Here is an 18,011-nt window from a genome sequence, read left to right as displayed (position 1 = left end):
GACATGTTACTCAGGTAGGACATGTTACTCAGGTAGGACACTCAGGACATGTTACTCAGGTATGACATGTTACTCAGGTAGGACATGTTACTCAGGTAGGACAATCAGAACATGTTACTCAGGTAGGACACACAGGACATGTTACTCAGGTAGGACACACAGGACATGTTACTCAGGTAGGACACTCAGGACATGTTACTTAGGTAGGACACTCAGGACATGTTACTCAGGTAGGACACTCAGGACATGTTACTCAGCTAGGACACTCAGGACATGTTACTCAGGTAGGACACACAGGACATGTTACTCAGGTAGGACACTCAGGACATGTTACTCAGGTAGGACACTCAGGACATGTTACTCAGGTAGGACATGTTACTCAGGTAAGACACTCAGAACATGTTACTCAGGTAGGACACTTAGGACATGTTACTCAGGTAGGACATGTTACTCAGGTAGGACACTCAGGACATGTTACTCAGGTAGGACATGTTACTCAGGTAGGGCACTCAGGACATGTTACTCAGGTAGGACATGTTACTCAGGTAGGACACATTTAGGACATGTTACTCAGGTAGGACATGTTACTCAGGTAGGACACTCATGACATGTTACTCAGGTAGGACATGTTACTCAGGTAGGATGAACAGGAGATGTTACTCAGGTAGGACACACAGGACATGTTACTCAGGTAGGACACACAAGACATGTTACTCAGGTAGGACATACAGGACATGCTACTCAGGTAGGACATGTTACTCAGGTAGGACACGCAGGACATGTTACTCAGGTAGGACATGTTACTCAGGACACACAGGACATGTTACTCAGGTAGGACACACAGGACATGTTACTCAGGTAGGACATACAGGACATGTTACTCAGGTAGGACATGTTACTCAGGTAGGAAACTCAGGACATGTTACTCGGGTAGGACACTCAGGACATGTTACTCACCACTGACGTCACTGACTGGAAATCACTGGAGATTCACCCATCTATGTTTCTGTTGATGTTGTTGATATTGTCTGTATTGTTTCTGCTGTTGCTTTTGTTGTTGGTGTTGCTGTTGATTGTTGTTGATGTTTTTTGTGTTGCTGCTGTTTGAGGTTTGCTGTTTCTGTTGATGTTGTTTGTTGTTTGTGGTGTTGCTGTTGTTGATGTTTCTGTTGCTGTTGTTTTTGTTGATGTTATTTGTGTTGATGCTGTTGATGCTGCTGTTTGTTGTTGATGTTTTTTGTGTTGTTGATGTTTGTTGTTGCTGTTGATGTTTGTGCTGTTGTTGCTTTTTCCGTTACTGTTGTTTCTGTTGATGTTGTTGCTGTTGTTGATGTTGTTTGTGCTGTTGCTGTTGTTTCTGTTTATGTTTCCGTTGCTGTTGTTTCCGTTGCTGTTGTTTCTGTTGATGTTGTTTCTGTTGATGTTGTTGTTGATGTTGTTTGTGCTGTTGCTGTTGTTTCTGTTGATGATGTTTGTGTTGATGCTGTTGTTGCTGCTGTTTGTTGTTGCTGTTAATGTTGATGTTGTTTGTGTGTCAGTGAGAGAGAGATGGTGGGCTCCCTGAGGAGTCAGTTGGAGGAAGAAGAGAGACAGAGTGAGGAGAGGAGGAAGGAGAACGATCGACTGAGACTGGAGAGAGAGAGGGAGGAGGAGCAGAGGAACGAGCTGGAGAGCGAGAGGCAGAGACGGTACCTAGTCCAGGTTACTGTAAAGTTACTGTAAAGCACTTTGTGACAACCGTTGATGTTACGAGGGCTTTATAAACCATTTGATTGACAGGTTGGAGGCGGACCTGGTAGAGAATGCCCATCTCAGTGAGCGTGAGGCTTGTATCCGCATGGAGCTGCATGTTCTACAGGGAGCGCTGCAGAGAGAACAGCTGGACAGGGAGAGGGCAGAGGAGGAAGCTGCTGATGCTAGGGATGCGCTAAGCAAGGTACAACTATCACCTCTGACCTCTAACCTCTGAGTCTTAGATTGAATCTGACACATGCTCTGTGTATTTAGTCAGCCTTTGTCTACATGATTGGTTAGGATTCGGCGCTCTCACCGCCGCAGCCTGGGTTCGGTTCCCGGTCTGGGAAAATGCCTTCAAGGGTGGCAGGTATCCTAGTTGTTAGAGCGTTGGGCCAGTAACCGAAAGGTTGCTGGGTCGAATCCCAGAGCTGACAAGGTAAAAATCTGTCGTTCTGCCCCTGAACAAGGCAGTTAACCCCACTGTTCCCTGGTAGGCCGTCAATGTAAATAAGAATTTGTTCTTAACTGACTTGCCTAGTTAAATACAAGTTATGATGGTGATCGCTCACCTCAGCCTGCGAACTTCAGTGGCAAGAAACAGTACCTGAACCCTTTAGAATTACCTGGATTTCTGAATAGATTGGTCATCAAATTTGATCTGATCTTCATCCAGGTCACAACAACAGACAAACACAGTCTGCTTAAACTAATAACACACACATTATTGTATATTTCTTGTCTATATTGAATACACGCCCAATTTTTTTGCACGCCCAATTTTTCAGTTTTTGATTTGTTAAAAAAGTTTGAAATATTCAATAAATGTCGTTCCACTTCATGATTGTGTCCCACTTGTTGTTGATTCTTCACAAAAAAAATACAGTTTTATATCTTTATGTTTGAAGCCTGAAATGTGGCAAAAGGTCGCAAAGAGGGCCGAATACTTTCGCAAGGCACTGTACATCAATATAGACAAGAAAAAGTATGTGAACCCCTAGGCTAATGACTCCAAAAGATAATTGGAGTCAGGAGTCAGCTAACCTGGAGTCTAATCAATGAGATGAGATTGGAGATGTTGGTTAGAGCTGCCCTGCCCTATAAAAAACACTCACAAAATTGTTGTTTGCTATTCACAAGAAGCAGTGCCTGATGTGAACCATGCCTCGAACAAAAGAGATCTCAGAAGACCTAAGATTAAGAATTGTTGACTTGCATAAAGCTGGAAAGGGTTACAAAAATAGCTCTAAAAGTCTTGATGTTCATCGGTCCACGGTAAGACAAATTGTCTATAAATGGAGAAAGTTCAGCACTGTTGCTCCTCTCCCTAGGAGTGGCCGTCCTACAAAGATGACTGCGAGAGCACAGCGCAGAATGCTCAATGAGGTTAAGAAGAATCCTAGAGGGTCAGCTAAAGACTTACAGAAATCTCTGGAACATGCTAACATCTCTGTTGACGAGTCTACGATACGTAAAACACTAAACAAGAATGGTGTTCATGGGAGGACACCACGGAAGTCTGAAGTTTACAAAAGAGCACCTGGATGTTCCACAGCACTACTGGCATATTCAGATGAAACTTAAGTTGAGATGTTTGGAAGGAACAAACAACACTATGTGTGGAGAAAAAAAAGCACAGCACACCAACATCAAAACCTCATCCCAGCTGTAAAGTATGGTGGAGGGAGCATCATGGTTTGGGGCTGCGTTGCTGCCTCAGGGCCTGGACAGCTTGCTATCGTCGACTGAAAAATGAATTCCAAAGTTTATCAAGACATTTTTCAGGGGAATGTTAGGCTATCTGTCCGCCAATTGAAGCTCAACAGAAGTTGGGTGATGCAACAGGACAACGACCCAAAACACAGAAGTAAATCAACAACAGATTGGCTTCAACAGAAGAAAAAACACCTTCTGGAGTGGCACAGTCAGATTCCTGACCTCAACCAGGTTGAGATGCTGTGGCATGACCTCAAGAGAACAGTTAACACCAGACATCCCAAGAATATTGTGGAACTGAAACAGTTTAGTAAAGAGGAATACATACTTTGTCCGCCCTCACTGTGAATGTTTACACGGTGTGCTCAATAAAGACATGAAAACACATTGTTTGTGTGTTATTAGTTTAAGCAGACTGTGTTTGTCTATTGTTGTGACCTAGATGAAGATCGGATCAACTTTAACCAGAAATCCAAAGGGTTCACCTACGTTTTCTTGCCACTGTACATCGTTTCATTTTGAAAATAGATTGTAGGGTGTCTGATCAAAAACGCGTCTTTTGACCAATGGGTAAAATAATATGTTAATTGTGTAGATACTCCTCCGAGAAAACTAATGGGCCAAACCTCATGTCTCTCTCCATTTAAAAGGTATTGGAGTTTTTACCCTTGTCGGATTACTAGAATTTGAGTGACTAAATCAATGGGAAAAAAAGTGGTAGAAAATAGCGTAGTTGGCTCGGCCTGGACGCTCAAGTCCGGAGGGCGTAAAACATAAAGGTCAAACAGATTTTAGTATTTTCATATTTTAGTTTACAGTCGTGGCCAAACGTTTTGAGAATGACACAAATATTAATTTCCACAAAGTTTGCTGCTTCAGTGTCTTTAGATATTTTTGTCAGATGTTACTATGGAATACTGAAGTATAATTACAAGCATTTCATAAGTGTCAAAGGCTTTTATTGACAATTACATGAAGTTGATGCATGAGTCAAGACCTCTGCAATCTGCCCTGGCATGCTGTCAATTAACTTCTGGGCCACATCGTGACTGAAACAGCCCATTCTTGCATAATCAGTGCTTGGAGTTTGTCAGAATTTGTGGGGTTTTGTTTGTCCACCCGCCTCTTGAGGATTGACCACAAGTTCTCAATGGGATTAAGGTCTGGGGAGTTTCCTGGCCATGGACCCAAAATATCTATGTTTTCTTCCCCGAGCCACTTAGTTATCACTTTTGCCTTATGGCAAGGTGCTCCATCATGCTGGAAGAGGCATTGTTCGTCACCAAACTGTTCCTGGATGGTTGGGAGAAGTTGCTCTCGGAGGATGTGTTGGTACCATTCTTTATTCATGGCTGTGTTCTTAGGCAAAATTGTGAGTGAGCCCACTCCCTTTGCTGAGAAGCAACCACACACATGAATGGTCTCAGGATGCTTTACTGTTGGCATGACACAGGACTGATGGTAGCGCTCACCTTGTCTTCTCCGGACAAGCTTTTTTCCGGATGCCCCAAACAATCGGAAAGGGGATTCATCAGAGAAAATGACTTTACCCCAGTCCTCAGCAGTCCAATCCCTGTACCTTTTGCAGAATATCAGTCTGTCCCTGATGTTTTTCCTGGAGAGAAGTGGCTTCTTTGCAGCCCTTCTTGACACCAGGCCATCCTCCAAAAGTCTTCGCCTCACTGTGCTTCCATATGCACTCACACCTGCCTGTTGCCATTCCTGAGCAAGCTCTGTACTGGTGGTGCCCCGATCCCGCAGCTGAATCAACTTTAGGAGACGGTCCTGGCGCTTGCTGGACTTTCTTGGGCGCCCTGAAGCCGCCGTCACAACAATTGAACTGCTCTCCTTGAAGTTCTTGATGATCCGATAAATGGTTGATTTAGGTGCAATCTTACTGGCAGCAATATCCTTGCCTGTGAAGTCCTTTTTGTGGAAAGCAATGATGACGGCACGTGTTTCCTTGCAGGTAACCATGGTTGACAGAGGAAGAACAATGATTCCAAGCACCACCCTTCTTTTGAATCTTCCAGTCTGTTATTCAAACTCAACCAGCATGACAGAGTGATCTCCAGCCTTGTCCTCGTCAACACTCACATCTGTGTTAACGAGATAATAAATGAAATGATGTCAGCTGGTCCTTTTGTGGCAGGGCTGAAATGCAATGGAAATGTTTTTTTGAGATTCAGTTCATTTGCATTGAAACGAGGCACTTTGCAATTAATTGCAATTCATCTGATCACTCTTCATAACATTCTGGAGTATATGCAAATTGCCATCATACAAACTGAGGCAGCAGACTTTGTGAAAATTAATATTTGTGACATTCTCAAAACTTTTGGCCACGACTTTACGTCTTTCTTATTAATGCGGAATTCCTTATGTTTTTTGATTTCTCACAAGAAAGAAGTTTATCTCTGTGAAATGTTAACGTAGTGTACCACAAGTTTTTTATTTCAAAGCCTTTTTTATTTCACCCAGCTCGTGTCATGCTAATTTAATCCAGCTCATGTCATGCTAATTTAATCCAGCTTGTGTCATGCTAATTTAATCCTGCTCGTGTCATGCTAATTTAATCCAGCTCATGTCATGCTAATTTAATCCAGCTTGTGTCATGCTAATTTAATCCAGCTCGTGTCATGCTAATTTAATCCAGCTCGTGTCATGCTAATTTAATCCAGCTCGTGCCATGCTAATTTAATCCAGTTCGTGTCATGCTAATTTAATCCAGCTCGTGTCATGCTAATTTAATCCAGCTCGTGTCATGCTAATTTAATCCAGCTCGTGTCATGCTAATTTAATCCAGCTCGTGTCATGCTAATTTAATCCAGCTCGTGTCATGCTAATTTAATCCAGCTCATGTCATGCTAATTGAATCCAGCTCATGTCATGCTAATTCAATCCAGCTCATGTCATGCTAATTTAATCCAGCTCGTGTCATGCTAATTTAATCCAGCTCGTGTCATGCTAATTTAGTTTTTTGTGTCCCGCGGAAACAACTTTGCAGACGACGACCACAACATGTCAAATCCTAAAAAATTTACTGTCAACAGAGCTCGGTGCTTATTATCGGGTGTAATAGGTTACAATAGAGCTCGGTGCTTATTATCGGGTGCAATAGGTTACAACAGAGCTCGGTGCTTATTATCGGGTGTAATAGGTTACAACAGAGCTCGGTGCTTATTATCGGGTGTAATAGGTTACAATAGAGCTCGGTGCTTATTATCGGGTGTAATAGGTTACAAAATCTGACTTTTTGGATATGATCAAATCAAATCAAATCAAATTTTATTTGTCACATACACATGGTTAGCAGATGTTAATGCGAGTGTAGCGAAATGCTTGTGCTTCTAGTTCCGACAATGCAGTAATAACAAGTAATCTAACTAACAATTCCAAAACTACTGTCTTGTACACAGTGTAAGGGGATAAAGAATATGTACATAAGGATATATGAATGAGTGATGGTACAGAGCAGCATAGGCAAGATACAGTAGATGGTATCGGGTACAGTATGTACAAATGAGATGAGTATGTAAACAAAGTGGCATAGTATAGTATAAAGTGGCTAGTGATACATGTATTACATAAGGATACCGTCGATGATATAGAGTACAGTATATACGTATGCGTATGAGATGAATAATGTAGGGTAAGTAACATTTATATAAGGTAGCATTGTTTAAAGTGGCTAGTGATATATTTACATCATTTCCCATCAATTCCCATTATTAAAGTGGCTGGAGTTGAGTCAGTGTCAGTGTGTTGGCAGCAGCCACTCAGTGTTAGTGGTGGCTGTTTAACAGTCTGATGGCCTTGAGATAGAAGCTGTTTTTCAGTCTCTCGGTCCCAGCTTTGATGCACCTGTACTGACCTCGCCTTCTGGATGATAGCGGGGTGAACAGGCAGTGGCTCGGGTGGTTGATGTCCTTGATGATCTTTATGGCCTTCCTGTGACATCGGGTGGTGTAGGTGTCCTGGAGGGCAGGTAGTTTGCCCCCGGTGATGCGTTGTGCAGACCTCACTACCCTCTGGAGAGCCTTACGGTTGAGGGCGGTGCAGTTGCCATACCAGGCGGTGATACAGCCCGCCAGGATGCTCTCGATTGTGCATCTGTAGAAGTTTGTGAGTGCTTTTGGTGACAAGCCGAATTTCTTCAGCCTCCTGAGGTTGAAGAGGCGCTGCTGCGCCTTCTTCACGATGCTGTCTGTGTGAGTGGACCAATTCAGTTTGTCTGTGATGTGTATGCCGAGGAACTTAAAACTTGCTACCCTCTCCACTACTGTTCCATCGATGTGGATAGGGGGGTGTTCCCTCTGCTGTTTCCTGAAGTCCACAATCATCTCCTTAGTTTTGTTGACGTTGAGTGTGAGGTTGTTTTCCTGACACCACACTCCGAGGGCCCTCACCTCCTCCCTGTAGGCCGTCTCATCGTTGTTGGTAATCAAGCCTACCACTGTTGTGTCGTCCGCAAACTTGATGATTGAGTTGGAGGCGTGCGTGGCCACGCAGTCGTGGGTGAACAGGGAGTACAGGAGAGGGCTCAGAATGCAACCTTGTGGGGCCCCAGTGTTGAGGATCAGCGGGGAGGAGATGTTGTTGCCTACCCTCACCACCTGGGGGCGGCCCGTCAGGAAGTCCAGTACCCAGTTGCACAGGGCGGGGTCGAGACCCAGGGTCTCGAGCTTGATGACGAGCTTGGAGGGTACTATGGTGTTGAATGCCGAGCTGTAGTCGATGAACAGCATTCTCACATAGGTATTCCTCTTGTCCAGATGGGTTAGGGCAGTGTGCAGTGTGGTTGAGATTGCATCGTCTGTGGACCTATTTGGGCGGTAAGCAAATTGGAGTGGGTCTAGGGTGTCAGGTAGGGTGGAGGTGATATGGTCCTTGACTAGTCTCTCAAAGCACTTCATGATGACGGATGTGAGTGCTACGGGGCGGTAGTCATTTAGCTCAGTTACCTTAGCTTTCTTGGGAACAGGAACAATGGTGGCCCTCTTGAAGCATGTGGGAACAGCAGACTGGTATAGGGATTGATTGAATATGTCCGTAAACACACCGGCCAGCTGGTCTGCGCATGCTCTGAGGGCGCGGCTGGGGATGCCATCTGGGCCTGCAGCCTTGCGAGGGTTAACACGTTTAAATGTCTTACTCACCTCGGCTGCAGTGAAGGAGAGACCGCATGTTTTCGTTGCAGGCCGTGTCAGTGGCACTGTATTGTCCTCAAAGCGGGCAAAAAAGTTATTTAGTCTGCCTGGGAGCAAGACATCCTGGTCCGTGACTGGGCTGGGTTTCTTCCTGTAGTCCGTGATTGACTGTAGACCCTGCCACATGCCTCTTGTGTCTGAGCCGTTGAATTGAGATTCTACTTTGTCTCTGTACTGGCGCTTAGCTTGTTTGATAGCCTTGCGGAGGGAATAGCTGCACTGTTTGTATTCGGTCATGTTACCAGACACCTTGCCCTGATTAAAAGCAGTGGTTTGCGCTTTCAGTTTCACACGAATGCTGCCATCAATCCACGGTTTCTGGTTAGGGAATGTTTTAATCGTTGCTATGGGAACGACATCTTCAACGCACGTTCTAATGAACTCGCACACCGAATCAGCGTATTCGTCAATGTTGTTATCTGACGCAATACGAAACATCTCCCAGTCCACGTGATGGAAGCAGTCTTGGAGTGTGGAGTCAGCTTGGTCGGACCAGCGTTGGACAGACCTCAGCGTGGGAGCCTCTTGTTTTAGTTTCTGTCTGTAGGCAGGGATCAACAAAATGGAGTCGTGGTCAGCTTTTCCGAAAGGGGGGCGGGGCAGGGCCTTATATGCGTCGCGGAAGTTAGAGTAACAATGGTCCAAGGTCTTTCCTCCCCTGGTTGCGCAATCGATATGCTGATAAAATTTGGGGAGTCTTGTTTTCAGATTAGCCTTGTTAAAATCCCCAGCTACAATGAATGCAGCCTCCGGATAAATTGTTTCCAGTTTGCAGAGAGTTAAATAAAGTTCGTTCAGAGCCATCGATGTGTCTGCTTGGGGGGGGATATATACGGCTGTGATTATAATCGAAGAGAATTCTCTTGGTAGATAATGCGGTCTACATTTGATTGTGAGGAATTCTAAATCAGGTGAACAGAAGGATTTGAGTTCCTGTATGTTTCTTTCATCGCACCATGTCACGTTAGTCATAAGGCATACGCCCCCGCCCCTCTTTTTACCAGAAAGATGTTTTTTCCTGTCTGCGCGATGCGTGGAGAAACCTGTTGGCTGCACCGCTTCGGATTGCGTCTCTCCAGTAAGCCACGTTTCCGTGAAGCAAAGAACGTTACAGTCTCTGATGTCCCTCTGGAATGCTACCCTTGCTCGGATTTCATCAACCTTGTTGTCAAGAGACTGGACATTGGCAAGAAGAATGCTAGGGAGTGGTGCGCGCTGTGCCCGTCTCCGGAGTCTGACCAGAAGACCGCCTCGTTTCCCTCTCTTTCGGAGTCGTTTTTTTGGGTCGCTGCATAGGATCCACTCCGTTGTCCTGTTTGTAAGGCAGAACACAGGATCCGCGTCGCGAAAAACATATTCTTGGTCGTACTGATGGTGAGTTGATGCTGATCTTATATTCAGTAGTTCTTCTCGACTGTATGTAATGAAACCTAAGATGACCTGGGGTACTAATGTAAGAAATAACACGTAAAAAAACAAAAAACTGCATAGTTTCCTAGGAACGCGAAGCGAGGCGGCCATCTCTGTCGGCGCCGGAAGTAGGTAATGATGGTAATGTTGTTAGAGAAAGACCCCAGTGAACGAATCAGAACATGAAGAATCATATTTGTCTTGGTAAAATGTGTTTTATTACATAAGGAACTGCAGTTTCCTCATCAAAGCACATTTTCACCCACTCTGGGCAGAGTGGTGGACACCCTATAATATAGAGTACTTGCTTCTCTCTCCCCCATCTGTCCTCTCCTCCCTCTCTCTCCTCCCGCTTCCTCTCTCCTTCCTCTCTCCTCCTCATTCCTCTATCCTCCCTCTCTCCTCCATCGGTCCTCTTCTCCTTCCTCTCCCCTTCTTCCTCCTCCCTCTCTCTTCCTCCTTCCTCTCTCCTCCCTCTCTCTTCCTCCTTCCTCGATCCTCCCTCTCTCTTCCTCCTTCCTCTATCCTCCCTCTCTCCTCCCGCTTCCTCTCTCATCCATCTGTCCTCTCCTCCCCCTTCCTCTATCCTCCCTCACTCTGCCCTTTCCTTCTCTCCAGGCCCGTGAGTCAGTGTTAACCCTTTCGTCCGGTCAAACCCTTCTGAAGAGAGAAGTGTCAGAGCACCGTGACGCCCTAGAGAAGATGGCTGCCTTAAACGAAGCCTTAGCCAAGGACAAGAGAGAGCTCAACGCCCAGGCACTACAGGTATACATTAACCCTGACGCCCAGCCTCTACAGATAGACATTAACCCTAAATTACTGCGTCTGAATATGCTGCTGAACTGTCTCAGACATCTACTCTTACCCTCAAGCTTGAGATGGAGATGGCTGACCTCCAGGTCCAGCTACAGGGACTAGAGTCAAAGGTCGTGACCCTTCGTAGGGAGCTTCACACCCAGTCCAATGAGAGCACAGAGTTAAGGTAGGACATGATGTGACTTCCTCAAAGTAGACAGACCTTAATGTCCTTTACATCTGTTTTGAAGACTAAATATGAACATTAATTTTCCTCAGTGCCTGTCTGTGAGGGCTGATTTGTGATCGTGATAGTTCCATCAGTGTTCTGTAATAGGCTGTGTGTGACAATCAATCCATATCTTATCAATCAATGTATTTGGGTGTGTACAGGACTCGTAGAAGATCAGAGCTCAGCTCCCTGCAGCAGCTCAGGGACAGAGAGAGAGAGCTGGAGAGAGAGGTGGAGACCCTACGACAGGAGAAGGAGAGAGAGGTGGAGACCCTACGAGAGGAGAAGGAGAGAGAGGTGGAGACCCTACGAGAGGAGAAGGAGAGAGAGGTGGAGACCCTACGTGAGGAGAAGGAGAGAGAGGTGGAGACCCTACGGGAGGAGAGAGGAAGGGTTGGAAAACGGCTGGAAGAGGTGAAGGAGAACAGTAGAGTCTTCCTCTGTATGGTTTGTGTTGCTTCTACTCACTTATCATTTTATTGTTCTTGATGTGGGTTACAGCTGTCTGTGCAGCACGGTGCAGTGTGTGGGGAGTTGAGAGGTCTGCAGGCAGAGCTGTGCCAAGCGACAGAGCAGCAGAGGAGGGCAGAGAGAGAGACTGAGGAACTACTAAGAGAGAACCAGGATGTGGCGGGGACTGTCCTCTCACTGGAGAGAGAGCGAGACCAGCTGGGGCAGGACATTGAGGAACTCAGGTGAATATACTTTTCATGCTTTACAAATGTATAAAGGAAAAGTTAAAAGCAGAAAATGTTGTAAAGAAAACACTACCTTAAAGGGATAGGCTTGACAGTTTGTCCTCACCCTGTAATCAGTCTATGTAAAAGGCTTGACAGTTTGCCCTCACCCTGTAATCAGTCTATGTAAAAGGCTTGACAGTTTGTCCTCGCCCTGTAATCAGTCTATGTAAAAGGCTTGACAGTTTGTCCTCACCCTGTAATCAGTCTATGTAAAAGGCTTGACAGTTTGTCCTCACCCTGTAATCAGTCTATGTAAAAGGCTTGACAGTTTGTCCTCACCCTGTAATCAGTCTATGTAAAAGGCTTGACAGTTTGTCCTCGCCCTGTAATCAGTCTATGTAAAAGGCTTGACAGTTTGTCCTCGCCCTGTAATCAGTCTATGTAAAAGGCTTGACAGTTTGTCCTCGCCCTGTAATCAGTCTATGTAAAAGGCTTGACAGTTTGTCCTCACCCTGTAATCAGTCTATGTAAAAGGCTTGACAGTTTGTCCTCACCCTGTAATCAGTCTATGTAAAAGGCTTGACAGTTTGTCCTCACCCTGTAATCAGTCTATGTAAAAGGCTTGACAGTTTGTCCTCACCCTGTAATCAGTCTATGTAAAAGGCTTGACAGTTTGTCCTCACCCTGTAATCAGTCTATGTAAAAGGCTTGACAGTTTGTCCTCACCCTGTAATCAGTCTATGTAAAAGGCTTGACAGTTTGTCCTCACCCTGTAATCAGTCTATGTAAAAGGCTTGACAGTTTGTCCTCACCCTGTAATCAGTCTATGTAAAATGCTTGACAGTTTGTCCTCACCCTGTAATCAGTCTATGTAAAAGGCTTGACAGCAATCCATGCTTTGGTTTAGTTTCCTTGGCAGTGGCTGGCACTGTTTCCAAATGCTGGCACAATACCCGTTCAAGTAGTGGGACATATTAGCGTCATGTTCAAATCATCTTGAAGTGACTGGTGAGTTTCACAATCAATTTGAGATACTTTCGGATGTTTTGGACATGTTTGGTCCCATGACTTGAAGTATCATAGTGGTGGTAGTATCATAGTGGTAGTAGTATCGTAGTGGTAGTAGTATCATAGTGGTGGTAGTATTATCATAGTGGTAGTAGTATCGTAGTGGTAGTAGTATCGTAGTGGTAGTAGTATCGTAGTGGTAGTTGTGTCGTAGTGGTAGTAGTATCGTAGTGGTGGTAGTAGTATCGTAGTGGTAGTAGTATCGTAGTGGTAGTAGCATCATAGTGGTAGTAGTATCGTAGTGGTAGTAGTATTGTAGTGGTAGTAGCATCGTAGTGGTAGTAGTATCGTAGTGGTAGTAGCATCATAGTGGTAGTAGTATCGTAGTGGTAGTAGCATCATAGTGGTAGTAGCATCGTAGTGGTAGTAGTATCGTAGTGGTAGTAGCATCATAGTGGTAGTAGCATCGTAGTGGTAGTAGCATCATAGTGGTGGTACTAGTATCGTAGTGGTAGTATCATAGTGGTAGTAGTATCATAGTGGTAGTAATATCGTAGTGGTGGTGGTGGTAGCGTCGTAGTGGTAGTAGCATCGTAATAGTGGTGGTAGTAGTACCGTAGTGGTGGTAGTAGCATCGTAGTAGTGGTAGTATCGTAGTGGTAGTAGTATCATAGTGGTAGTAGTATCGTAGTGGTAGTAGTATCGTAGTTAGTGGTGGTAGTAGTATCGTAGTGGTGGTAGTATCGTAGTGGTGGTAGTAGTATCGTGGTGGTGGTAGTAGTATCGTAGTGGTAGTAGTATCGTAGTGGTGGTGGTAGTATCGTAGTGGTGGTAGTAGCATCGTAGTGGTGGTGGTAGTATCGTAGTAGTGGTGGTAGTATCGTAGTAGTGGTGGTAGTAGTATCGTAGTGGTAGTAGTATCGTAGTGGTGGTAGTAGTATCGTAGTGGTAGTGGTATCGTAGTGGTGGTAGTAGTATCGTAGTGGTGGTAGTATCATAGTGGTAGTAGTGGTGGTAGTAGTATCGTAGTGGTAGTAGTATCGTAGTGGTAGTAGTACCGTAGTGGTGGTGGTAGTAGCATCGTAGTGGTGGTAGTAGTATCGTAGTGGTGGTAGTAGTATCGTAGTAGTGGTGGTAGTAGTATCATAGTGGTAGTAGTATCGTAGTGGTGGTAGTAGTATCGTAGTGGTAGTAGTATCGTAGTGGTAGTAGTATCGTAGTGGTGGTGGTAGTAGCATCGTAGTGGTGGTAGTAGTATCGTAGTGGTGGTAGTAGTATCGTAGTGGTGGTAGTAGCATAGTAGTGGTAGTAGTATCGTAGTGGTAGTAGTATCATAGTGGTGGTAGTAGCATCGTAGTGGTAGTAGTATCGTAGTGGTGGTAGTAGTATCGTAGTGGTGGTGGTAGTATCGTAGTGGTAGTAGTATCGTAGTGGTGGTAGTAGAATCGTAGTGGTGGTAGTAGTAACGTAGTGGTGGTGGTAGTATCGTAGTGGTAGTAGTATCGTAGTGGTGGTAGTAGAATCGTAGTGGTGGTAGTAGTATCGTAGTGGTGGTAGTAGTATCGTAGTGGTGGTAGTAGTATCGTAGTGGTAGTAGTATCGTAGTGGTGGTAGTAGAATCGTAGTGGTGGTAGTAGTATCGTAGTGGTGGTAGTGTCGTAGTGGTGGTAGTGGTGGTAGTATCGTAGTGGTGGTGGTAGTATCGTAGTGGTAGTAGTATCGTAGTGGTAGTAGTATCGTAGTGGTGGTAGTAGTATCGTAGTGGTGGTGGTAGTATCGTAGTGGTGGTGGTAGTATCGTAGTGGTAGTAGTATCGTAGTGGTGGTAGTAGTATCGTAGTGGTAGTAGTATCGTAGTGGTAGTAGTATCGTAGTGGTGGTGGTAGTATCGTAGTGGTGGTAGTAGTATCGTAGTGGTAGTATCGTAGTGGTGGTAGTAGTATCGTAGTGGTAGTAGTATCGTAGTGGTGGTAGTAGAATCGTAGTGGTGGTAGTAGTATCGTAGTGGTGGTAGTAGTATCGTAGTGGTGGTAGTAGTATCGTAGTGGTAGTAGTATCGTAGTGGTGTTAGTAGTATCGTAGTGGTAGTAGTATCGTAGTGGTGGTAGTAGTATCGTAGTGGTGGTAGTAGTATCGTAGTGGTAGTAGTATCGTAGTGGTGGTAGTAGCATCATAGTGGTAGTAGTATCGTAGTGGTAGTAGCATCGTAGTGGTAGTAGTATCGTAGTGGTAGTAGCATCATAGTGGTAGTATCGTAGTGGTAGTAGCATCATAGTGGTAGTAGCATCGTAGTGGTAGTAGCATCGTAGTGGTAGTAGCATCATAGTGGTAGTAGCATCATAGTGGTAGTAGCATCGTAGTGGTAGTAGCATCATAGTGGTGGTACTAGTATCGTAGTGGTAGTAGTATCGTAGTGGTAGTAGCATCATAGTGGTGGTAGTAGTATCATAGTGGTAGTAGTATCATAGTGGTGGTGGTGGTAGCGTCGTAGTGGTAGTAGCATCGTAATAGTGGTTGTAGTAGTACCGTAGTGGTGGTAGTAGCATCGTAGTAGTGGTAGTATCGTAGTGGTAGTAGTATCGTAGTGGTAGTAGTATCGTAGCGGTGGTAGTAGTATCGTAATGGTGGTAGTATCGTAGTGGTGGTAGTAGTATCGTGGTGGTGGTAGTAGTATCGTAGTGGTAGTAGTATCGTAGTGGTGGTGGTAGTATCGTAGTGGTGGTAGTAGTATCGTAGTGGTGGTAGTAGCATCGTAGTGGTGGTAGTAGTATCGTAGTGGTAGTAGTATCGTAGTGGTGGTAGTAGTATCGTAGTGGTGGTAGTAGTATCGTAGTGGTAGTAGTGGTGGTAGTAGTATCGTAGTGGTAGTAGTATCGTAGTGGTAGTAGTACCGTAGTGGTGGTGGTAGTAGCATCGTAGTGGTGGTAGTAGTATCGTAGTGGTGGTAGTAGTATCGTAGTAGTGGTGGTAGTAGTATCATAGTGGTAGTAGTATCGTAGTGGTGGTAGTAGTATCGTAGTGGTAGTAGTATTGTAGTGGTAGTAGTATCGTAGTGGTGGTGGTAGTAGCATCGTAGTGGTGGTAGTAGTATCGTAGTGGTGGTAGTAGTATCGTAGTGGTGGTAGTAGCATAGTAGTGGTAGTAGTATCGTAGTGTTAGTAGTATCATAGTGGTGGTAGTAGCATCATAGTGGTGGTAGTAGCATCGTGGTGGTGGTAGTAGTATCGTAGTGGTAGTTGTATCGTAGTGGTAGTAGTATCGTAGTGGTGGTGGTAGTAGCATCGTAGTGGTGGTAGTAGTATCGTAGTGGTGGTAGTAGTATCGTAGTGGTGGTAGTAGCATAGTAGTGGTAGTAGTATCGTAGTGGTAGTAGTATCATAGTGGTGGTAGTAGCATCGTAGTGGTGGTAGTAGCATCGTAGTGGTAGTAGTATCGTAGTGGTGGTAGTAGTATCGTAGTGGTGGTGGTAGTATCGTAGTGGTAGTAGTATCGTAGTGGTGTTAGTAGAATCGTAGTGGTGGTAGTAGTAACGTAGTGGTGGTGGTAGTATCGTAGTGGTAGTAGTATCGTAGTGGTGGTAGTAGAATCGTAGTGGTGGTAGTAGTATCGTAGTGGTGGTAGTAGTATCGTAGTGGTGGTAGTAGTATCGTAGTGGTAGTAGTATCGTAGTGGTGGTAGTAGAATCGTAGTGGTGGTAGTAGTATCGTAGTGGTGGTAGTGTCGTAGTGGTGGTAGTGGTGGTAGTATCGTAGTGGTGGTGGTAGTATCGTAGTGGTAGTAGTATCGTAGTGGTAGTAGTATCGTAGTGGTGGTAGTAGTATCGTAGTGGTGGTGGTAGTATCGTAGTGGTGGTGGTAGTATCGTAGTGGTAGTAGTATCGTAGTGGTGGTAGTAGTATCGTAGTGGTAGTAGTATCGTAGTGGTAGTAGTATCGTAGTGGTGGTGGTAGTATCGTAGTGGTGGTAGTAGTATCGTAGTGGTAGGAGTATCGTAGTGGTGGTAGTAGAATCGTAGTGGTGGTAGTAGTATCGTAGTGGTGGTAGTAGTATCGTAGTGGTGGTAGTAGTATCGTAGTGGTAGTAGTATCGTAGTGGTGTTAGTAGTATCGTAGTGGTGTTAGTAGTATCGTAGTGGTAGTAGTATCGTAGTGGTAGTAGTACCGTAGTGGTGGTGGTAGTAGCATCGTAGTGGTGGTAGTAGTATCGTAGTGGTGGTAGTAGTATCGTAGTAGTGGTGGTAGTAGTATCATAGTGGTAGTAGTATCGTAGTGGTGGTAGTAGTATCGTAGTGGTAGTAGTATTGTAGTGGTAGTAGTATCGTAGTGGTGGTGGTAGTAGCATCGTAGTGGTGGTAGTAGTATCGTAGTGGTGGTAGTAGTATCGTAGTGGTGGTAGTAGCATAGTAGTGGTAGTAGTATCGTAGTGTTAGTAGTATCATAGTGGTGGTAGTAGCATCATAGTGGTGGTAGTAGCATCGTGGTGGTGGTAGTAGTATCGTAGTGGTAGTTGTATCGTAGTGGTAGTAGTATCGTAGTGGTGGTGGTAGTAGCATCGTAGTGGTGGTAGTAGTATCGTAGTGGTGGTAGTAGTATCGTAGTGGTGGTAGTAGCATAGTAGTGGTAGTAGTATCGTAGTGGTAGTAGTATCATAGTGGTGGTAGTAGCATCGTAGTGGTGGTAGTAGCATCGTAGTGGTAGTAGTATCGTAGTGGTGGTAGTAGTATCGTAGTGGTGGTGGTAGTATCGTAGTGGTAGTAGTATCGTAGTGGTGGTAGTAGAATCGTAGTGGTGGTAGTAGTAACGTAGTGGTGGTGGTAGTATCGTAGTGGTAGTAGTATCATAGTGGTAGTAGTACCGTAGTGGTGGTGGTAGTAGCATCGTAGTGGTGGTAGTAGTATCGTAGTGGTGGTAGTAGTATCGTAGTAGTGGTGGTAGTAGTATCATAGTGGTAGTAGTATCGTAGTGGTGGTAGTAGTATCGTAGTGGTAGTAGTATTGTAGTGGTAGTAGTATCGTAGTGGTGGTGGTAGTAGCATCGTAGTGGTGGTAGTAGTATCGTAGTGGTGGTAGTAGTATCGTAGTGGTGGTAGTAGCATAGTAGTGGTAGTAGTATCGTAGTGTTAGTAGTATCATAGTGGTGGTAGTAGCATCATAGTGGTGGTAGTAGCATCGTGGTGGTGGTAGTAGTATCGTAGTGGTAGTTGTATCGTAGTGGTAGTAGTATCGTAGT

General features: G+C 44.9%; 1 protein-coding gene across 1 annotated transcript in view; it reads left to right on the top strand.

The window, feature by feature from the left end:
- LOC139405548 (trichohyalin-like) overlaps window positions 1–18,011 on the top strand; it is a 103,134-nt gene that overhangs the window by 35,254 nt on the left and 49,869 nt on the right. Inside the window, exons 12-17 of the mRNA XM_071147964.1 lie at window positions 1,539–1,688; window positions 1,780–1,936; window positions 10,689–10,835; window positions 10,943–11,052; window positions 11,259–11,511; window positions 11,599–11,792. Coding sequence (XP_071004065.1) covers window positions 1,539–1,688; window positions 1,780–1,936; window positions 10,689–10,835; window positions 10,943–11,052; window positions 11,259–11,511; window positions 11,599–11,792 — 1,011 coding nt within the window. The remainder of the gene's footprint in view (window positions 1–1,538; window positions 1,689–1,779; window positions 1,937–10,688; window positions 10,836–10,942; window positions 11,053–11,258; window positions 11,512–11,598; window positions 11,793–18,011) is intronic.

Source organism: Oncorhynchus clarkii, chromosome 3 (genome assembly GCF_045791955.1).
Source record: "Oncorhynchus clarkii lewisi isolate Uvic-CL-2024 chromosome 3, UVic_Ocla_1.0, whole genome shotgun sequence".
In the NCBI taxonomy this organism is placed as follows: domain Eukaryota; kingdom Metazoa; phylum Chordata; class Actinopteri; order Salmoniformes; family Salmonidae; genus Oncorhynchus; species Oncorhynchus clarkii.
Note: the sequence above shows the minus strand (reverse complement) of the source record. Positions and strands in the feature narration are given on the sequence as shown.